The sequence below is a fragment of the Anguilla anguilla genome, chromosome 4, assembly GCF_013347855.1.
Source record: "Anguilla anguilla isolate fAngAng1 chromosome 4, fAngAng1.pri, whole genome shotgun sequence".
In the NCBI taxonomy this organism is placed as follows: Eukaryota; Metazoa; Chordata; class Actinopteri; order Anguilliformes; family Anguillidae; genus Anguilla; species Anguilla anguilla.
In genome coordinates, this window is record NC_049204.1 from 20062861 (window position 1) to 20085280 (window position 22420).

Genomic DNA, 22420 nt, shown 5'->3' on the forward strand with positions numbered 1-22420 from the left:
TTCATAGAACACTAAATTATTGGGAAGTAGGGGAGAACAGACGAGGCGAGGTGCAGCTCTAAGGATAATTTAAATTAAAGAAAACGCTATAGGCCTACTCGTCCGTACAATTTAAAGAGTAACTTTGCTGAAAAAATAACAATAAGACACAAATGTTTTTTTTTTTGTCACAATGCCATTTCGTACCAGCAGCCGGATCGCCACAGAATTGTACACAAACTACGGTCATCGCTGTAGGCCTACTTTACGCGTTATTCAGGAAATATAGCAAATGGGGCTGCATTAAAATATTCCGCTAAAGTTGGTCTGTGGAAATATTAATTAATTCATTAACTAGCGCATTTAAAACCTTAACATTAAAATATCTACAAACGGGGTTGGTAAAATGCACACAAACAAACAGGTAGCCTACTGTCTGAAGGTGAATTCAGAAACCTGTTAAACACAACAGGCCGGCAAGAGTACGCCCTAGTCCAGTAACCGTGAGGATGTTCATGGGCAAAACAGATGGTTTGCTAGGTTAGACTTCGAATCCCATCCAGCAGCGGTAAAATATGTGATCTGGACTCAGCTTCCAGTTGGCTAGGTTCGGTAATTCACAGCAAAATAAACACATTTTACCTATAACTAAAAATGTTTATTTGTACTGTCTCAGTGAACAAATGTGGTTCTTCTATTCAAAATTATGCTGCTACTTTATTAAACAGGCGGAATTGAAAATCTTAGTTCTGCACTACATATCCCAGTATACCAAGCAGTATTGTTGAAAAAAAGTCGGAAAGTCCCCAATTAGTTTGCAACAGTGCTCGATTTACTTTCGTTTTCACTTACTGTGCTGACTAACTGTGGCATTGCGGAAAGAGTTCATACACCATAAATAACAGCTTTCACACGATTTAGTTGTGTGTGAGAGGTTGATAGCCTATCTGTTTATGCAGACGGTATTTTTCTGCACTCACGATTAACTGGAGCGATCATTCCATCCGCACTAGGAACGATGACTTCTTTAGACATACGACCCGAATCGAAGAAACAGGTAGCCTAAGCCCGTCGCAGTTCCTGACTGTTTTGAGCGCTTTTCTTGAATTTAATATACATTAGCCGACTTGTAAGGCATGGAGTGTGGGTATGTGAAACAGCTCGTAAGAACTTAATAAAATGGCAGTAGTTTTTCATACTTAACAATTGGATACGGCGAGGTTTAGATATCATAATCCTACCCAGCAGGAATAAACGCGACGTAGTCGGCCTATTACAACTGATTGAAGGAACAAAGGACATGTGGCGATTGTGCTGTTTTAGTAATAGGCCTATTTTGTTCCTGATGTATTGCTTCGTTGTTTTTCTAGGTTGATGACTTCTGCAAGCAACTCACCAAGGAGGTAAGTTTTGGGTTATTGTCGTAGGTGTTTAACGACTCATATTTCTGCTGTGGTTTTGTGTTTATGATGTAATTGTGTGTTTCAGGCAGAATCTCTGGTCTCAACATTCTTCCCACAGAAGATTGCGGAGATGGAGACACTGCTACAGGTATGGAGTGAAGGGGAGGGGGGTTCAAGGAAGTGGCTTGTCTGTGCTATTTTATCTTGATAGTCACATAACTATTTTTAGACTGGCAGTTTGTTTTATCACCATGTGTCACAACTGTTTTTGGTGGACTCAAGGCCTCCCTCAGCGTCGAGGATCTGTCTTCCCTGAAGGCGCCTTTAGAAATCCCTATACCTGACCCTGCCAAAGAGGAGCTGAAAAGGAAGAAGAAGGAAGAGGTATTGTCATTTAGTGAAATACATGAATCACCATTATCATCACATAGGCCTATTATTTTCAGGGAAAATGTGTTTTTATGATCAACAGTGCAGACAAGATGTATTGTGTAATTCAAAGTAATTGCTACTGCTGTTGAGCCAGAGTTTCTGTTGGCCTTGGCCCAAGGCCATGCTCACTATGGGCTCCATCAGACCTTTTCATTTATGCCAGTAACTTGTTAATTTGTTAATTCATGCAGCTCATATTTGCCTCATTAATTAATGCTGCATGCATGTTCAAACCTCTTCCTCTGGCTCTTGAACTATAAACCATTCTGATGATTTGTGATTGGTTAAAACCAGCTAGTCACTGATAACACATGCCAGTTCCACTCATTAAGGGGTACATGTAGCCTAATTCTCCAATCTGTACATTTCAGAAGTGGCTGCATGTAAAAGTTGTACATGTACAGCTGAATTTAAGCTCTGAAAAAAGGACTATCAAACCCATTAAACCGAGTGCTTACATACAGCATAGTGAGTCGATGTGTAAGTGCTGCGGGGATTACAATAATTACAACACATCAACCTGCATTGCATACATATCCTTTAGCAGCAATGATTGAGTAAATAACTGTGTGAATGTGACAGTGTTGTCTTAACTGAGAGAGGACTGTAAGTCTTTTATTGGTGTCTATATTTTATGGGCTCTTCCCTTCTGTCCATTTTCCTACAGAAAGAGGAAAAGGAAGGCAAGAAAGACAAAAAGGATAAAGAGGAAGAGGAGGAAGGTAAATAATACCCTATTAACCAAATTTTTCCATTTTAAAAAAAGATTTAATATTTGACCCAGAGCATAGTTTGGTCATATTTATGTCATGTAGAGCTACACGAGCAAAGGATGGATTGGATGAAAATGACAAGAAATTTACATGGTATTGTTTGATAATGCTGCTTCATCCTGCTCTCATATTAATTAAGGCTAGCACACTCAAATCCATCCTGCCCAATCTGAAAAAGGAGCCATAATATGCTCATGCCAAATTACTGTAGTTACAGAAAGTGAAGTTTTACAGGGTGACAGTTCCCAGCTCTGCAGATGGGCCTGTAGGCTGCCACTTCCAGCTATGTCATTGAGAGTGAGGCTTAAATAGCGATCATTGAAGATTTTACGAGAAGGCACATTTGTATTTGAACTTTATGGAAGTTGTCCTTTATATGTGTTACAGTTTAAAGGGGACTTATGGGACCCTGGCTGCGGGGCCCAGTTTCTGGCAGTGTTTAGGGCCCTGTGTCTGATTCTGCAGGCCCCTCTCCTTATTGTGATGTGTCCCCGGGTGGTGAATATTGCAGTGTATAATCAATTCGCTGGCTTTGGTATAGCCAGTAACAGCATATTATTTATTTTGTACTCAAGAAGTTCTGGCGAGCAATACCATTGGTGGGGCTGAACGCAGTATCCCATTATTTGTAACTGTTAAAGCACTGCAGCCACTGTTTATCCCAGACTCCCTATGTGACTGTGTTTCACAGCCTGTGCACAGGGTGGAGCCGTTCTCTAACAGCCCACTGCCTCTCAGTGGTGGAGCTGTCATGAGGAGGTTGTGTATCATGGCTATCTTTCCCCACCAGGCCCGGCCTGCGGACCAATCGCTTGCAATGAAAAAGTGGAGAGCCTTCTGAAGAAAATCAAACCCCACATCCAGATGCTCAAGGAAAAACTCAACACTGTGAGTCTGACACCGATTTTTTTCTGTGTCTGTTAGTATTTTTAGATCCATTGATATTTTTTTATTCCAACCGCATACATGGTTTTTAATATGCCACACTTTGTATGTTTCATCTGATCAATGTGTGTATACAGCTTTCGTTCCCCTACCTTACATTTTGTCTTTCTGTCAGGTGTCAATGTGGGTGCAACTTCAGATTCCCAGAATCGAAGATGGGAATAACTTTGGTGTGGCTGTGCAGGTCAGCCTCTCTCACCATTTGTGTGTATTACTTGTACATAGCACTTGCTCACAAAAGCCATAAACTAATACCACTGACGTTAAAATGTGCTGTGCATGCTGTACACATGCGATAAGATCCTTGTAAAATTAATTGTTCTCCCTTAATTTATTTACCATGAAAAGCAATGTATTAATACCTACTCCTTGCTGAAAATGGCAACGGTGTCTGTGAGGTCAGTAGCTCGTTACACGTTGGTTGCCAAGCATGTATTTTTCAATTTTGTGCTAACACGCGGAATGTGTGTGACACTCATTATTGTGTAAAGCAAAACAAATTTACCTTGTTTTACAGGAAAAAGTTTTCGAACTGTTGACTAATACTCGCACCAAGATAGAGGGATTCCAGACACAGATCTCTAAGTAAGGGAAACACAGTTTCCATGTCCCCCAACCTCAAAACATATTCATTGTTAATTACAAGTATGTTCCTTCATTGTGCATGGTATTTATTAGAGTTGCATGAATTAGGAAATTGACAAAGCATGTATATTTTTTATGTAACAATTTATGTTGCTTATTGTTTGCCCGCTAGTATATGTAGTTGTGAGTTCTTTCTTTTCTGTGCTTTTGGGCATTATTAATGCCTTTTTTCCCTCTTGCCAGGTACTACAGTGAGAGAGGAGATGCTGTGGCCAAAGCCTCCAAGCAGCCACATGTGGTCAGTGTGTCACATAACTTGCAGTATTATTTTTATTAAATACTTCTGTAGTGAAATCTTAGGTGTTCTCCAACAGAAGCTTTATGCGTAGTAATATCTGTAAAATGTAATTTTACACTGAAGCTTCAGCCACTTCTCAACTGTTTTGGACATAATGTGGCTTCTACATGTGTCATCTGCTGTGGGGGTGACCACGCGTGTTTCGGGTTGATTCTAGGGGGATTACCGGCAGCTGGTGCACGAGCTGGACCAGCACCAGTACTGCGAACTGCGCATCGTTGTCCTGGAAATCCGCAACACTTACGTGAGTCGTCCTTTTCCACTGCTTGGCTCTTTTTCTGTGCTGTGTCTGCCATTGAGGCAGTGATTGTCTCCCAGGGGCTTCCTAATAATAACAATAGTAATACATTTTATTTATGAATTACCTTTCCTAAGTTTTAGGTGCTTTACAATAGTTAAAACACAATAGAAGCTATAAAGTGCTTGCCTGAGATAGAAAAGCAGTTAGAAATTCAAAAATCTTGTAAAAGCTTGTCTGTGATTATTGTTCGTGGAACAATGTGCTGATCTTTCAGTCTATCTTTCTATAAATTTGAAAAGATAAAGAAAAGTAATAGATTTTTTTTACTTGAGCCTTAATGAACACTTAAAATGCAAGAAAGAAAAGCAGTCGCATAGGGTCTTTTTATATAGTGAAAAGTAGACTGAAAATTCTAACGTCCTTGTATTGTGTTATCGCTGTGTTTTTAATCTGAGCTACTAATGCCTCACGGTGATAGTAATACATTCAGTGGAAGTCTTGGAATGAAACAATGTTCATAATAAGCATTCTCGTTTACTGAAATGTAGATTAATATTTTAGTTGAGATAAAGAAACTTTTTAAAGCACTGTTTTTTAATGGTGAAGTTTGGTTCAATCACCATAACATGTTGCAACCTATAAATGGTTGAATTACAGTCATGATATAATGGTTTGATCATATACTTACTTCCATTCCTGCAGGCTGTGTTGTATGACATCATCAACAAGAACTACGACAAGATCAAGAAGCCGAGAGGAGACTCTAAGGCCCTTATTTACTGAGCCTGCTGAGCCATGTAACTTACTGAAACACACACACACACACACACAGGTACACTGCAACATTACAGACGCATGATATTGAATAACAAACCACAGTACTTTTCAAATAAACTCTGATTTTAAAAGTGCCTCCAAACTGACGAACTGAAGACCCTGCTGTACTGAAAAATATTTGACTCCAATTTACAAAATAAAGCAGCGATATTAAATTAAATGAACATGATTCATTGAATCCTTGGTTGAAAAACTGTTTTACCCTTGTGTGAGGTACCATTCCTGAATTCCATAAGTAAATATGTATGAATATAAATAGGATACAGAGTCTGCTATTTTTTACTGGTTTTATTTCATTTCAGAAATGTGTACAAATATAGATACAGCGTGTTCAGGCATAACATAGAAAATAGTGCAATAGCATGCAGCTGTAATTGAAATGGTTCAGTTCTATGATAATGTAAATACAAAATCAGTTAATCACAAAGGTGAACAAGCTTTTTACACAGATCATAGTTTCTACGACTGGTGGTTTCACCTGACTTCTGTAGCTTCTCAACCATGTCTTTTTCACATGTTCCTCTGTAACAATCCCTGACCCCATGACCTTGAACTTTATGCTGTAGGGCTGCCACTTGAGGTTAGGTGAACTGATGTTGTTTCCCCAGTAGCATTATTAAACTGGGATTTCCCTAGAAAGCTGGGATAACACACCTCCTTTATTACTTCTGTCTTAAGGTTTGAGTGTTGGTTTATCCAATCGTCTTTAAGTGTTCTGTCGCGGTTTCCCAGCTGTGGTCAGCAACCCCACCCCAGGCCGCCCAGGGCAGTACCAACTCGGTCCCAGGCGGTACCACCCCTGGTATAGGCTCCTCCATCCCAGGCACCCCAGAGCGCCCCCCAGCAGCTGGGTGGGGAACTGCGGGAAGTGGGCCAAGAGGCAGAGCAGCAGGAAGACCCAGAGGCCCAGGAGGAAGACGCAGAACAGGAAGAGCAGCCTCAACGGGGCCCCGGAGACCCCGCCCAGGGCCAGGTAGGGCCCGAACACGGCCGTCTCCTCCGCCAGCAGCAGGCAGCACAGGCAGAGCAGGAAGGCGTCCTCGGAGACCTCGTACCCGCGCCACAACATGCCCGATTTCAGGCAGCTGGTCTTGGTCTCCCCCTCCCGCAGCAGCAGCAACAGGGGCTGCCCTGCCCCGCCCCCGGTGAGGCCTTGTGGCAGCTGCCCACCCACAGAGGCGCTGAGGGGCTTGTAGCAGCTCCCCGTCGCATTCTCCAGGAGAGACAGCGCCCGCCGAAAGCCCACCCACAGCAGGCCTGCCGTGGCCAGCCGGGAGAGGTGCCGCAGCGAGAGCGAGGGACCGCTGCACGGAGAAGTAGAGGAGGAAGACGAAGGAGCCCACGAAGATGCAGGTCCAGCCCCAGCCGGAGCGCAGAAACTTCCTGGAGGGGAAGAGAGAGTCTTTCGAATTTTGAAATGGAATTTATTGAGCAAGCTTTTGCATCAAATGGATTCCATCAACAACGAAGCAGAAGCATTTTAAAATATTTTGAAAAACAACCACCATACTCAAGGTTTCAAAAGAGAAAAAGATTCATACTACACATCTATATATGGCAGGTCAACACCAATCTGTGCTAAAGTTAGTAACAGGCTGATAGATGCTTTGTCAAATGAAATTCAAGAGAATCAACAGAAAGTTACAGTTTAGCAGTCTGGCAATTTTACTAAACGTATTCATGTGTGCACTAGTCTAAGGGTGGCATACACAATTATGACATAGAATATGAACTGTCCTCACCTGTATAGGTAGTGGCTCTTGTTTGCAAAAATGCTGTACTGTGAGACCCAAAGACTCAGGGCAGGGCCAAACAGAACCAAACCTGAGAGCACCAGGTGAAAGTGTCGCCGGAAAGAAGCGTTGCCAAGAAGTCCAGCTGCGAGGTTTGTCACCGCAACTAAAACGGAGTTAAGGAACATCCTGATCTGAAATGTGTGTCACTGACAGGAAATTTAAAAAAAACTGTATAAGTCTGGTTCACCGCTCCAGTAATTAAGTTAGTTCACCGTCCAGGAGTGTCAAGTAAAAAAAATGCAATATTCCTCTTGGGATATTTAATTGTTGGGATATTTAATTGTTATATGATGAAAAATGGATGCCAATGATTTATTATTAACACGCTTCAGTCCACTGGTGATCTAGCAATGAAGCAATCCAATGCTGGTATAATCTTCTTGAGCTAGAATGCCATCGATTGACTGATCCAATATTGTAGTGATCCTGGTCTTTCGTGATCCTGCAGTCAACGCCAAACCCCAGTGACGAAGTCATGCAATTCCATGCAATGGCCCAGAAACACACCAGTGCCTCCACATGTTTGCGTTTGCTTCCCGGATTCTCAAGGTCCTGTTTATGACATCATCGGTTTTCCTCCTTCCTATTGCTCTGGTCTTTCCACCCCTTTTCTTTCTCATGTCATCCTTAATTCATAGTGCTGTTTGCCACTCCATCTGTTTGTCCAAAGAAACACCCCCTCATTTCTGCCTCTCTCCTCTCTCTGCAGCCTTGTAACCTTTCAAACAACAGGGGAGTGGAAACCCCTCCCCCTCATATCCAACCCCTCTCCTTAAATGGGAAGTTACAGAAAACATTTTGCCATACTATATTTCTCTTACGACATTATCACAGAACCCCTCAAAAACTATATGGCTGCCTAAAGATGTGCAAGTTTATGTATCAAAGATTAATGTTAATATTAAATAAGGTATGTGCATGCATGATTTTTCTAGCAGTGTGTAGGCCACAGTTTAAAAATGTCAAGAATGTTTGGCATGCAGTACTACACCCCCTTAATCTTCAGTAGTGCACAATGGGAAAAGGTTACAGCTAAATTGGCAATGCTAACCTTAGCAGGCTCACACTATATTACATTGTATTGCATTTAACTGAACCAACATTGTCACATGTGGCACAGATGTGAACTAATAAACAGTGACCTTCACTGCAGTGTGTCCTCCTCCATGTTTCTAAATGTGTAACTGAGTTATTAAAAGGACTAGCTCAGGACTTATCTGGATTGCCACTCCAGAGGGGCTAGAACCTTTAAAACCCTAATTCTTGCACATAAACAGAAGCTTTTGTTTCAGTGCATGTAAATATATGAGAAATAAGAGGCTGTATGCTATTTTGGGATTCAGTTGTTTCTCAAATTCTGTACCACTCTGAGCAATGTGATTCTGCCACAGCAGAACCGTTTGGGGAATATGCTACATTAGCCTAGTATAACAGTGTTTTTCATTTACTTGGACTTTAGGGAGACTATTGTTCCTTGCACTATGAATTACACAAAGCCTGCTCAAATAGCTGTGTTGTAATTATCTGGCTGTTTTTAAACATTTAGGCAGAAACCCTTTTCTGGAAAGACATGAAAAACTAGTTTCAGGTGGGAGAATTGTGTATTTCAGACACACAATGTTAGTATTCTACTGAAAATACAGCAGCATCCTAGTCCAATAGTTTTAAGTCTATACCACACTAGCAATCACACAGCGTTGAATCTGTTAATTATTGTAGCCATTGCTGAACTATATTTGCCTATGAAATTACGCCACAAGGAATGTCATGTATTACAATGTAGTAGTCTGCAGTGCAAACTGATTAGTGACAAATGGGCTACTGAATAAACAAATACTTTTTTCTATTTTTAGCTGTTACGTCCCTCTACTGTTATCTTCATTACTAGACTCAGCTGTTGTTATGAAAGCCTGTTTCTGTCAATCAGTGGGCCTTCCCAGTCTCTTTCCCGTTCCTTTCTTGTGTTGCCCTATTTTATCAGTATTCACAAGACAGAGCACCTGTCATTATATCATTGTCCCCCTTGTTGCCAGTCTTTTCACTTTAGTGCATCTACATTGCTGAGTGCTTGTTCACAAATGGAAGTTGCATTTACCACGCAATATCCAGTCCCCTCCCATTTCTTAACCTAGTTATTCCAAATTTATGTCTGGGACAGTTTCTACTCTTTCTGTGTATTCGTAATGTCCTTATGTAAAACCTGAATTCCTCCAAATCCAATACCACCCCGTCCCCCACCTTTATCTGTCCTAGTGCAGAAAACCCCATTTTTAAAATGTCCTTTCTCTACCATATGCATGTATGCTTCTGTTCCTCCCCCAAATCCTATCCCAATCCTCATTACCCACATTAAACCACAAAGAGGGCGCCCCCTGACTAAGCAGGGGGATTTTCAGCAAGCGGCTGTAATGTGCCAGAAACAACTGTCAGAGGTAACCTTAGCCTTGTTTGTATTTCATGCAGGCAGCAGTTGTTCCATGCCTGGTGTTTGCAGCCTCTGTTACTCTGTAGTCAGTCCACTGTAACATCCTTAGTTGGGCTCACAACCATGCTTTCCAGTTGATTCTTTTTGTTATTGACTGGAGGAAGGCGTTCCTGAATCAGTTGTGCACCTTGTTTTCACTGTGCAGCTTCCCATTTCTATGGTGCTCTGCTGGATATGCAGTTGAACCAGCTTAGCCCCTCCACTTCCCTCACAGAGCTGGCCCTTGATGCTAGCTTGAGGGCTTGGACGGTGATTGAGCTGCTTTCGTGAAGCGTGAAATTGGATTGTACATTCCAAATTTGGGTGGGACTGGACATGCCAAATTAAAAAAAATGAGTATGTAAAAAAATTTCAGAGTACACTCCCTAAACGTCACAGGGCCATTACCTAGAGCTAGCCTACTGCGGCTTTGGAAAGCCAATACGTGTCCCAGGAGTCCATTCTGTCGGGCTGCTGTGGAGAGAAGCTGTCATAAGCTGCTGATCAGGGACCAAACAGTGCAGAGGCCCCTCCACTTTCATTGGACAGGACAGTTACTTCACCAGCATCAGGACAGGATCCGGCCAGGAGCAGAAATGATAGGTCCAATTTGGTTTTGGTTTAGCAGAGGAGCGATGGACAAATTTACCTCTTCAGGAAACACACATTGTTCATTGTTTTCAATATAGGGGCCTCTCAAAGCAGTGACATTAGCCAGAAACATTAGCTCTCTAGTAAGACTAGCACACTATTATGGCAATGGTGACTTCAGTAATATACACATGAACTGTTTCTCCCAAGCGATTCTTTTTAAACCAAGAAGGCAGGTACTATTTAGAACTCCCTGAACTGCAGTTTCTCCTGGTTTTTCTGGTTTTCTTTCAACAGCAGTCACTGTACACCTTGGAAACAATGTGTGCAGTTACGTAACCAATCAGTGACTTGAATTAAGCAAGGAAGTACACCAGCAGGCACTATAGCTTTTCAACGCAGGAATTTGAGGTCCCCAGTTTCCATGGATGGTTAGTCAATCTTGTTCTCAAAGCATTGAGGGTAGGTCCATTTAAATTCACTTGGCCTACCAGTAAGATGCTAAATATAGGTGTAGCTAAATAGCAGCAAGTGTACTAGTTGGTAAGATGCTTCATGAGATGATCTCACGTAGCCAAAACTTTGTTAATAAACTTCCATTCTGCCATTTATCCCTCTAACCCATGTTGCAGGTGCATCGAATACATTCGCTCAGTGTAATGTTCTTTGAATGAAACAGCAAGCAAAAGAGTGAAAATGGTACATTTACATACTGTAATTGTTTATTATTATGGTAAAACATGGGCAATGCAAGTGAAACAGACACTGACGTACAGAACACATTCAAAACTGCATACACGCCTACGCACGCATATGCACACACATTACCAGACCCTTCACCGTGACCATGTACGCACACGTTTCTTCAACACACACCGACAGCCATTGACATCTTTAAATCAGAAAATGTGTACATTTGTTTACAAAATAAGTTTTTTCTTCTTTTCATCTAATGGGCTGGAAGTTAAGGTGAATAAAGTATTAAGCATAAAAATTACATTTGGAATATTTTTTTTTCTGTATACACAGTCAAATTTAAGTTCCTAAATTTTAAACAAATTACTTTGCTGAAGCTTTTATCAAAAAGCAACTTAAAAGATATTGCAGGTAGTCATTTTCTCACTGCTTTGCATCTATTTACACTTTTAGGTTTAGAAAAACCATTGTCAGTAAGCGCTCTTGGAGGAAGCACTTTGTACATGGTTTTAATTGTATTATATAAATCAGTTCAGGCCAAGCCAAAGAGCTATAGTTTTTTCTTTAAGCGGAGGATTAATAAAAAGTCCCTCTTCTTTATCTTAAACACAATTACACTGCAGGTTTCTGTGGTTTTGCAGTTGGAGACATAAAATGGCTTTTTGCAAAGGCAAAAACACACCTGAAAGTGGGAATAAAACCCTTTCGCAATCATGGCGCGAACGCCCGGAGCAGACTGATAAGGTTTCTGCTCTAGCCGCTGGCTCCTCCCCCGCTCTGCTGCTCCTCCCGCGGATCCCACGGCGCGGGAGGCCGCGGTTACTTCCCCTCCTTCGGTTCTCCCGGCGCGACGGGGGCCCGCTCGCGCTCCCTGTCCTCATCCAGCGGGTGAGTCTGCCTGTGCACCCACAGCCTCACGGCTCCGTCCCACTGAGAGCACGCGCACAGACACATACAGGCGCACACGCACGCACACACAGACACGCACGCACACACAGACACACACACGCACGCACACATACAGGCGCACACGCACGCACACACAGACACACGCACACACACACACATACAGGCGCACACGCACGCACACACAGACACACGCACGCACACATACAGGCGCACACGCACGCACACACAGACACACACATGCAGACACACGCACGCATACAGACACATACACGCACGCACACACACAGACACACTCACACGTACAGACACACGCACGCATACACATGCGTACCCGCAAACACAGACAGACACATATGTGCACGCACACACACACACAGACATGCACACATGTTTAGCATATTTATAAACTACACATATCCATTTAGACACACACACACAGTGGGTAGATGAGACAGTGATTGGAATGCGGTCGCTGAGTGAAAGACCCAGAGTGACACAGAAGGACAGAGACACAAAATGGGACACAGATACAAGCTTGGTGGCAGTGGTAGCAGGAGAGAGAGAGATGCACGAGGATAGAGACAGAGAAACACACTCACAGAGCTGCTAATCATGTTGTCCTGGTAGGGGTGCCAGCTGACGTCTCTCACACAGGCATCATGGTCAGACAGTTTGGAAACCACACTGCCTGTCAGCACGTCATAGACTGAAGAGAAAAGCAGAGTGAGACTTACGCACCATTCACCGTACATCAGCATATTTTGACACCATGCAATTCAACACACACACACACACACACACACCATACACACTCAAACACACACACACACACATAAATACCATACACACAAACACACACACAAAAACACACATACTATAAAGACCATACACAAACACACACACACAAGCACACACACACACACACAGACAGACACACACACACACACACAGACTCACTGACGATTTTCCCCGTGGAGCAGCCGGTGTAGATGAACTTCTGGCCGGTGCTGAACGCAGGGGAGAAGCGGCAGCGAATGAGCGTGTGCTGGACACCGTGACCGCGGTACGTCATCACCGAGGTGTCCCCCGTCAACTTGTGCTTCTTCAGAGCTGTGGAGAAGAGGGAGGAGATGAGGGTTCAAACCCTGAATATGACATCATTAACAGATATCAACAGAGCCACCCTACCCAATGAGCGGCTGCTTAGGGCCCCGAGACCACCAGGGGGCCCCCAATTATTTAAATATATATATTTTTCTATAATGTGGGGTTGGGAGCATCAAATCCTGCTTAGGGGCCCTCAAAGCACTGGATATGAAAATAAACTGGGTGAAAAGGTGGGTGTCGCTGGATCATTGACAAAAGCATTTCCCTGCGACGGAGAAGCAGAACTGCTGGTGGAGAACAGGGCACTACCTCACAGTCCCCCCCCCCCCCACCCTTCCTCATGGCCGCACCTCTCTGGGGGACCTGCTGCCATCGGTAGTCCCAGTTCTGCTGCGTGACGGCCAGCCTGGTGGCCGCCAGCCCCTCCTTCGGGGAGAACTTCCTCACGTCCCACAGCTTGATGGTCTGGTCCTTGGAATTGCTGATGAGATAGCGTGCGTCACCCTGCCGGATGACAAGAGAGGAGGGGACTCAATGGATCTCAGTTAAACTATGAGAGGAAGAGAGGAAGGGACTCAACAAATCTCAGAGGGTTTTAAACTAAGCACTGCAGCAGTGTACTAGAACAGGCATGCTCAAAGTTTTGAGCTTAGTGGGCCAAGTCTTTACATAATATCCAGCAGGCAAAACTATTATAGTTCCCCATTCTTTTTACATTTTTGCTTAATTCAGGGCTGCCAAACCCTGTTCCTGGAGATCTAACGTCCTGCAGGTTTTCACTGCAACCCTAAGAAAGCACACCTCATTCAACAGCAAGAGATCTCGTTTAGCTGCTAATTAGTAGAATCAGGCATCAAAGTAGGGTTAAAAATGAAAACCTCCAGGACGGAACATCTCCAGGAACAGGGTTGGGCAGCCCTGATTTAATTAGGTAAGTTGTTTAATTTCAAATTACCAGGCCTTCTGAAGGCCAAAGGAAAGGCCATAGTATGGGCATCCGTGTGTTAGAGCCATTACAGACTGTATCAAAGGACACTGCATCAGCCAGAAATGCTACTCTTATATTGTTCACATCAGGACTCCACTGTTTTCTGTTGTGAGAGACAATGAGACATAAGTGTAGCCATTTAAAGTAATGTCAACCAAGGTTTCACCTGTAGACTTACACTCGCAAGCATGCTATCAATATCTGCTTCATGTTACAGACTCATTTCCTCATCCACACGAAGGAACAGCATTCATAAACGCACTGACTAAGCACTTCTCGGTATGTCTTCTGAGGGCCTGTGAGTCTCTTGTATTGTTACGGGTGAAACCGATCCAAAGTTTACAGAAATCCCTGGAAGGATGCCCCACGGGCAGCTGAGCGTGTCGAGCTCCGACATACAAACAGAGAGCTCTCACAGACGGTGTCATTTCCAGACCCATCAATCCGGCAGCGCTGCCCTATGGGGAGCTTCAGAGGGGCGGGGCCGGGGGTGGGAGTGGGGGTGGGGCACTTACTTTGCTGTGTATGAAGGTGATGCCGTCCCGGTGCCCGGCCAGCTGGCCCACGGGCTGCGGCCGGTCCTCCCTCAGCGTCCGGCGGTCCCACACTTTGCACAGGGCGTCGTCGCTGCCGGAGAACAGCAGCTGGGACGAGCCGTCGGCGAAGGCCACCGCGTTCACGTCGTCCTCGTGAGCGTCGATCTGAGGGCGGGGGGGCGAGGCGTGCGGGCAGAGGGAGTCAGATAATTACATCACAAACCTACAATAAATCTCAACCATCCAGAGTTATTATTGACCTCAGACAGGTAACCATAAATAAACAGAGCGCAGTCCAACTGCTGCAATGCAGACAGACAGAGCGCTGAGAGAGAGAAGGGCAAATGTATCATCGCATCACTCCGGTGAAACTTAATCTGCATAAAGAGGCCGAGTGACAGAGGGAGCGGAGAAGAGGACCTGATGAGTCAGACGCTCTTAATGGGCACAGCACAGGACAAAGAGCCCGCAAGACACGAGGAGGTGTGGGGCTGAGGGCGTGCCGGCTGCCGGACGAGAGCGCGAGCGATTGGACGCAGCGTCAGCGCCCGGCACCAACAGAAAGGTGGCGGCGAACGCGCAAAGACCGACCTTGAGCGTTCTCTTGTTTTGCTCGCGGTCGAAGACGTAGAGGCAGCCGTCGTTTGCTCTGTGGGAGAGAAAAAAGATGCGTATTGGCAGCAGAACAGAGACACAGCCACGAACATAAAACAGGACTACTTTTGAGACCCTTGTGGTATTTATTGACATTTTTTGGCAACCTCAGTAAGTGTAGCCCATTATGTAATTGTCAGTATCAATTTCCCAGCAGACAAGGTTTTTCAGCACCTCGTAGCTACATTTCTGGGGGAGTTTAGCGCCGCATTGTTTGTAAAAAAAAAAAAAAAAAAAAAAAAAAAAAAGAGTGCATGCCATTTGTTCTTAAAGTGGAAAACCATTTCAAGACTACTACACAGAAAAAAAAAAACTTATAAATAATACACTTTCCAAAAAAAAAAAACAGACTATCTTGTCAACAAACGGAAGTTTTTTTCTTATGCTGTACCTTTCAGATTGAACAATGCACGCTGCATTTTTATCAGCTCTTCCTGGCAAATTATCTTTATCAATATTAAAACAAAACACCCAGGGGCTATCAGCGAAAAAATACTGGTTGATACGTCTATACCAGGGCGGCCCAACCCTGTTCCTGGAGATTTACCATCCTACAGGTTTTCACTCCAACCCTAACAAAGCACACCTCGTTCAACAGCCAGACAACTTGTTCAGCTGCTAATTAATTAATACAATCAGTTGTGTCAAATTAGGGTTGAGATGAAAAACTAGAGGACGATAACCAGGAACAGGACTGGCCAGGCCTGTTCCATTCAAAGAGAGCTGAAGAGTCACAGGCCCACTCACCCCCCAAGGATCTCTTTGCCATCAGTCGATGCCGCAAGAGAGAAGACGCAGAACCTCCGCTCGTCTGGGCTGCGAGAGGAATCAGGCAAAGTCCTCTGAGTTCATATGAATCGAATTCCTCACGGCCAAAATACATTCCATGCTGTGACATCAAGCTCATAAGTAAAATGCTCAGATCAGGTGAGGTGGCATTTCCGTTCTGGGAAAACGATGAATGCCACATGATAAACAAATGCTACGGGGACGAACGCATGCAATTGGCCAAATAAATGCTGTAAAACAGAGTCACTAATTAAGTTTATATTTTTCCCCACATAATACATCATCTTCATTCTCATTTATAAACTCATTCATTTTAAAACCGTACTAGGCTCGCCATTACCTGGCAGTAAAAACTATTATGGTAACACTAACTTGAGGTCTAGAGCGGTGTGGGTTTCACTGTCTCCATCGACACTGCAGACATGAACTGGAGAGGAAGAGAAAAGAATGGGAAACACAAATCAGAATGCAGAAAACAAGACGCCACAGCCACAGGTAAGTGCAATATCAGCTGGATAAGCTTCAAGTTTCCTTTCCTTCTTGAAAAGCCGAAGACAGTGCAAAGTCTCAAACTCATACAAGCAGCAAACAACCTTAAGTGTTATAAAAACTTAAATACTTTACAGCACTATATACTTTGTAGACATCATTACATGAATACATGGAAATGGGTAAATACACACACACACACACACACACATACTAGGGGTGTAGGAAACATACTGAAATATCATTTCAGCTATAATGAGTGCAAAGCCTGCCAGTGACAACTCATCTCCTTTAGACTGGAAGACTCAGACCAGCAGGAAGGTCTGTGTTTTCTTACTGTAGTCAGACCAGCTGGAATAGAGCACAGAGCGGGAGTCAGGGGAGAAGCAGACGTCCAGCACGCTCCAGCCGACGTCCCTCGCCTTCACCGTGCGCTTCAGGGCGAAGCGCCCCCTGCTGGTGTCGTACACGCGGATGTTCTGGTCTGGAGGACAAACAGCGCAGGAGGGTGACGTCAAATCCTTCCTTTTCCCCACCGAAAAAAAAGGTAATATTCCAAGTAGTTCAGTAATTAGCACAGGCGTAAGCAGACTGCAGAAACAGGGTCACCCGTACAGTCTGCTTACGCATGTGACCGTTTCCCCCATTGCAAAGTAAGTAGTCACCCTGGCACGCTGACAGGAAGGTGTCGCCATCATCGCTGTAGACCCCGCAGAATGCTTTCTGCTGATACGTGTCCTGGTGGGCCACGTGGTTGGGCAGGAAACTGGGAAGGCATATTGCTATGACATCAGTGGTGAGTTAAGCAGACATGACCTGGATCACGCAGTGCAGAATAACCCTATCCTTATTAGAGACTTTAATGCAAAGTAAGCGTGTTGTATTATCCAAATAAAGCAAACAGGCCATTGAAATCGTTCATTTTTTATCATTCAGTTTCTTTGCTATTGAAATTAAGGACTAAACTAGCACAATACACCACGACTACATAATTCTGCTAATATCTGAAAAGTGAAGATTTATAACTGGCAGTGCTTAACTGCAAGCACAGCCTGTTTCACTTATTTTCCCCATGAAGAATAGTTATTTTTTTGCCAATTAGAAAAAAATGCTTATCTACACTGTTGTGTAATTCTCCAATTAAATTACATACAACACAAAGCCAGACTCAGTCACTGCGGCTTAGGAAGCATGGCAATTAGCAACCCCTCCGCTCCCATTACCTTTTCAGTGGTAACATATCCTTCAGTGAGTGTGCAGTGTATTTCCTGAGTGTTACTTACTGTGAGCAAATGCGACTGCACTCTCCATGTGAGAAACTGGAGCCTTGACACCGGCCCCGTTCCCTCTGAGACAACACAACAACATCACAGTCACCGGAGGACACGAGATGCATCTCCCTCAGTCAAGGTAGCAGGGGATCTGCTGCACTGCCTTTTCATCTTCCAATCACAATAGAGCACCAAAGTATAGCGGATGCCCTTGGAACATTAGGCCACAGGCAGCAGAAACTGAGCTGCCATTTGAGGAGTTGCCATTCTAGTTTCTCTTCTGCATCAGTGAAGGCAAAAAGCTAAGTACAGTGCCCTCCGAAAGAATGGGAACAGTAGAGTGAAATTTGTTATTTTTGCTTTATACTGAAGGCATCTGTATTTGAGATCAAAAGATGAATATAAGACGAAAAGTACAGATAATCAGCTTTTATTTCATGGCACTAACGTGTACTTTTTACCATTTTACAGAAACAGCTGTTTTTTTGTCGAGTCCTCCCATTTTAAGCTGTGCAAAAGTAAGTTGGAAAAGTAATGGATAAATGAGAGGTGTTAACTGTTGCTCAGGTGTTTCCTTTGCATGGATTGTTCACACATACAATAGCAGTGAGTGTCTAGCCTTGGTTTTATTCTTTGTTTTCACCTGTGGAGATTGCATTTGGAGTCAGAAGACAAACACCATCATGAAGACCAGAAGATTAATAATAGTTGAAAAACAACTCTGAAAGGACCGAAGAATTCATTAAGAAGGATAGCACAGAAAGTGAGTATATCAAGTACAGCTGTTTGAAGTCTTGAAAAAGAAAGAAATCACTGGTGTATTCAGAAATAAATACTGTACAGGTCAGCCAAGGAAGACAACTGCAGTTGATGACAGATGAATCGTAAGAGCTGTTAAGTAAAACCCTAAAACAATGGTCAGTGACAGCGGTAAAAATATCCCAAGCCACCGTATGCAGAAGACTTTGAGAGCAGAATTATAGAAGCTACACTGCAAGACGCCTCTCGTTAGCAGCAAGAATAGAAAGGCCAGATTAGAATTCATCATAAAATACAGACGAGCCAGAAGTGTTCTGGAACAAAGTTTTGCGGGCAGATAAGACCAAAATAAACCTTTACCAAAACGACAGAAAGCCAAAAGCGCGGAGAAAGGAGGGAACAGTCCATGATCCAAAGCACTCCTCAGCTGTGAAATATGGAGGAGGTGGGGTAATGGTTGGGCATGTATGCCTGCTTCCGGAACAGGCCCAGTTGTCTTTATTGATGATGTAATAGAGGATGGCAGCAGTAGGATCAATTCAGAAGTGTACACACATTTTTTGTCTGGCTCTGTAAAAAAAAAAATTTCTCCAACCTCATCGGTCAGAGTTTCACCTATCCTGCAGTCAGACAATGACCCTAAACACACTGCCTATGCAGCTAAAGCATTCATCTTTGGGGGAAAAAGTGGAAAGGTTTTGGACTGGCCAAGTCAGTCACCTGATTTAAATGCAAACGTGCATGCATTTCACTTGCTGAAGAGGAGGATGAAGACACAAACCCCACAAACCACAAATCAACTGAACGTGACCGCAGTGAAGACCTGGAAAGTCACTTTGAAATAAGATACCAGACGACTAGTGATGTCAATGGGTAGTAGACCTGATACACTTATTGCATTTAAGGGCTATACAACCAAATATTAAACTTTATTGCTTTGATTTACCTTTAAGCTCATGTTAACTTAATTTTACACAATTGAAAAGGGGGGTGGGGTTCAACACAAAAACAGCGGCTTCTGTAAAATGGTTAAACACACGCATGTGAATACTATGAGATAAAAGCTGACTGTCTATGTCTCGTATTCATCTTTTGATCTTATATCCAAATGTCTTAAGCATATCGCAAAAATAACTAATTTCACCCCACTGTTCCCATACTTTTGGAGGGCAATGTTTTGTAACGGCAGCCCAGAAGGTGAGCCGTCAGTCAAACACACGTATCACCCATTGTAACAGAGTGGGACATCTCACCTGTCTCAGCATAAGGGGGAAACTCTGTGCAAGCTCTTTGCCCGAGGAAGCAGTGGCCAGTAGGATCTGAGTCCGGATTTCACTCTGGTCCACATCATGAGTGTCAGGTTGCAAGTCCACTGACAGACAAGGCATTTTGAACATACTATCAAAGGACATTCTGTCAAACACAACTACACCTCCACTTTCTCACCAGTACACAAAAATACAAATCTCCCAAAGAAATGGCACGTATAAGTTACCAGGGGGGTTATAGCGGTCTCTTAGACGGCTCTCCCAGGCCCCGTCGCTGTCATCGTCCGAGTCGGAATATGACTGGACAAGCTGTAGACCTGTTACCCCGCTTCCATGGACCAGCCGCACCTGGCCCCTCCAATCACAATGAAGGAGAGAGACGATTATAAAACCACTAAGTAGCGCTCTTAAACCATAAATTTCAAAGTCAAATTTAAAAACATTTGTTAAGAGGACCAAATCTTTCAGCAACTGCTATGCCAAAGGCATACCAAACATTTTACCACCAGAATTTGAGTCTGAGATCTTCAACTCATAAACTACACGAAACTCATGACATAACAGATTGAATCACCAGATTAATTCATCCACTGTATAAAAGCCCTGATCATCTAATGCTAGTGTTATACCATGTGTGTGTTAAAACATTGTTAAAACAGTTCGGTGCAATGCAACATCATCATTGTGCAATCTGACAATACAAAAGGAGGGCATACTTTTACAATATCTTGTCCTCACTTACCTCCTCAGTAAGTACGCCAGCACTTGAGCTAGATCAACGTCCTCTTCTGCTGTTGACTGTCCCTCTGTCTGTCTGCGGCTTCGCTGGTTAGTGTTCTGATTTGTTTCTTCCGGTTCCGACTGGTCTGGGTTGCCGCTGGAGCCCCGACCGGACATCCCAGAACTGGACTGAGAGCCCATAGACTGAGAGCCTAATAAAAATGTTTGCTAGCCAGCTATAAAGGCAGCAAAAAAACAAACAAACAAACAAACACACAAAACATTTTATCAACAGAGAAAATATGTGCCCATACTGACGTTAAACCAAGCTACGTTAATTTAACGTTAGCTGACATAAAATCAGCTAATACAAACTGACAACATTTTTAAATAACAGCGAGCTAACCATGAAAAATATTTCAGCGTGGATGATGCTGGCTCACAAGAGCACGTCGGCTGTACCCCTAGTATTACTAAAATAGTACTAACCACTATTCTACAGTAGTCTAACGTAGCTAGACTAGCTAGCAGATCCATAACAAAATTAGTCTAACTACGCCAACATCACAAACTACATCCTAAAATAACACACATTCGGTATTCGTATAGAAATGCATGAGAAGACAGGTCGCGCTAACGTTGGCTAGACTAGCTCGTTAGATAACACTAATTCGCTTACATTATATAAGACAGAGACCTGAACCTCAGTCTTGTTTGCATCTGCTTTTTGAACGTTTTATTCGGAACCACGTTGAACTGACCCACTTTCGGCTTGGATCATTTATCGTTAGCTGACTGTTAGCTGTTCGACAGGACTGATAGCACACCAACTAGCTAACGTTAACGAAGGCTAAAGTCCATGTGTAACGACGTAAACTTGCAAACTGGCTTTAAATTATTGAGATAGCTAATGTCGTTAGTAACTGTAACGGTAATGTCCGTTAACATGTCAAGAGAGGAAACCAAGGAAATTGAGAAAATTGTTTAAAGGCAGGATTATCAAGCTAACGTAATGCTAGTCTTGCAAGTTACCTAGCTAGCTAACTTAGTGCTGTCACTACCTGTGACCTAACATTAGTTTGCAAGCTAGCTAACGTTACCTACCGTGTTAGCTTGTTAATTAGGCGTTTTGGCAGTTCTTTTGAGCACCGCAATTCGCAGATGTCTTCTAGACTGTGCGATTATATATTTATGTTATCAGGCGTCAGCATATGAAGAATGTTATAATCATTGTGAGACCAGCAGTTTTCACGGGCAAGATGTTTTCTAATAGGCCGCAGTCTGCACTGTTTACATGCTCCGAGTTCATTCCCCTATTCGCTGTCACATGACTCGCCTCCGTCAAACGAAAGTGGTCTTTCTGTAGGGTGGAAGCGAAAACCACCCGTGTTCCAGTTAGAGCTGTACACAATTAATTCAAATAGTATCATCCTGATTCGACCCGAGTAAGGTCCGTGATTTAAATCCAAAACATAATCCTATTTTAAATCCTTATTTAAGTTTGATTTGTGCTTGTGCTCATAAGAATATGGGCGGTCAAATTTTATTACAACATTCCACTTTTCACCAACATTCTTTGTTGTGAAGTAGGCTAATTTTGGACATGGCACAGGCATTTTTGTTCAGTTATTTTTATTTGATTTGGACACTACATGCAATGCTACACACAACATAACACCCCCCCCCCCCAAAAAAAAAAAACAACAGCACCATACATCAACGTACAAGGTGGAAATTGTGAACTGTTAGAAGTGTAAACTTGAAAGAGAACTGACAAGACATTTTAAAAATAAGTTAACTAGTTTCCCCATAATATTATAGACAGTAGCA

At 43.3% G+C, this 22420-nt stretch overlaps 3 protein-coding genes across 6 annotated transcripts; 1 reads left to right on the top strand and 2 right to left on the bottom strand.

Moving 5' to 3' along the window:
- Nucleotides 1-780: 780 nt before the first annotated feature.
- Nucleotides 781-5713, top strand: psme1 (proteasome activator subunit 1). The gene is made up of 11 exons (XM_035412810.1): nt 781-1036; nt 1350-1382; nt 1468-1530; nt 1665-1766; nt 2482-2536; nt 3378-3475; nt 3648-3716; nt 4050-4117; nt 4361-4415; nt 4633-4719; nt 5419-5713. Exons 1-11 carry the CDS (start codon nt 998-1000, stop codon nt 5497-5499), a joined length of 750 nt encoding a protein of 249 aa, XP_035268701.1. The 5' UTR covers nt 781-997; the 3' UTR covers nt 5500-5713.
- Nucleotides 5714-5835: 122 nt separating this feature from the next.
- On the bottom strand, nt 5836-10981 carry LOC118224937 (fat storage-inducing transmembrane protein 1-like). The gene is given in 3 exon segments (XM_035412809.1): nt 5836-6848; nt 6850-6936; nt 7296-10981. Coding segments are annotated over 3 exon segments (855 nt in total). The 5' UTR covers nt 7475-10981; the 3' UTR covers nt 5836-6259.
- A 123-nt stretch (nt 10982-11104) lies between these two features.
- dcaf11 (ddb1 and cul4 associated factor 11) lies at nt 11105-21923 on the bottom strand. Of its 4 annotated transcripts, none has more exons than XM_035412803.1 (15): nt 21695-21923; nt 20613-20826; nt 20098-20225; nt 19856-19974; nt 17856-17920; nt 17238-17338; nt 16910-17056; nt 16456-16510; nt 16042-16110; nt 15232-15289; nt 14620-14805; nt 13467-13620; nt 12967-13119; nt 12609-12715; nt 11105-12030 (listed from the first exon to the last, which is right to left on the bottom strand). In XM_035412803.1, exons 2-15 carry the CDS (start codon nt 20789-20791, stop codon nt 11920-11922), a joined length of 1632 nt encoding a protein of 543 aa, XP_035268694.1. In that variant the 5' UTR covers nt 20792-20826; nt 21695-21923; the 3' UTR covers nt 11105-11919. The 4 variants fall into 4 exon arrangements, with proteins under 4 accessions (XP_035268694.1, XP_035268697.1, XP_035268695.1 ...); XM_035412806.1 differs by lacking the exon at nt 21695-21923 and adding an exon at nt 21275-21645; XM_035412804.1 differs by lacking the exon at nt 21695-21923 and adding an exon at nt 21270-21645.
- Nucleotides 21924-22420: the final 497 nt, after the last annotated feature.

What these genes read in the sequence shown, in the direction of transcription:
- psme1 (XM_035412810.1), top strand. Translation starts at nt 998, where the DNA reads ATGACTTCTTTAGACATACGACCCGAATCGAAGAAACAG. An exon ending in AGATGGAGACACTGCTACAG is followed by an intron (nt 1,531 to 1,664) that starts GTATGGAGTGAA and finishes GGTGGACTCAAG; the next exon opens with GCCTCCCTCAGCGTCGAGGA. An exon ending in TGGAAATCCGCAACACTTAC is followed by an intron (nt 4,720 to 5,418) that starts GTGAGTCGTCCT and finishes CCATTCCTGCAG; the next exon opens with GCTGTGTTGTATGACATCAT.
- dcaf11 (XM_035412803.1), bottom strand. Translation starts at nt 20,791, where the DNA reads ATGGGCTCTCAGTCCAGTTCTGGGATGTCCGGTCGGGGCTCCAGCGGC. An exon ending in TGCAGTCGCATTTGCTCACA is followed by an intron (nt 17,339 to 17,855) that starts GTAAGTAACACT and finishes ATGCCTTCCCAG; the next exon opens with TTTCCTGCCCAACCACGTGG. An exon ending in GGCAAAGAGATCCTTGGGGG is followed by an intron (nt 15,290 to 16,041) that starts GTGAGTGGGCCT and finishes TCTCTCCCACAG; the next exon opens with AGCAAACGACGGCTGCCTCT.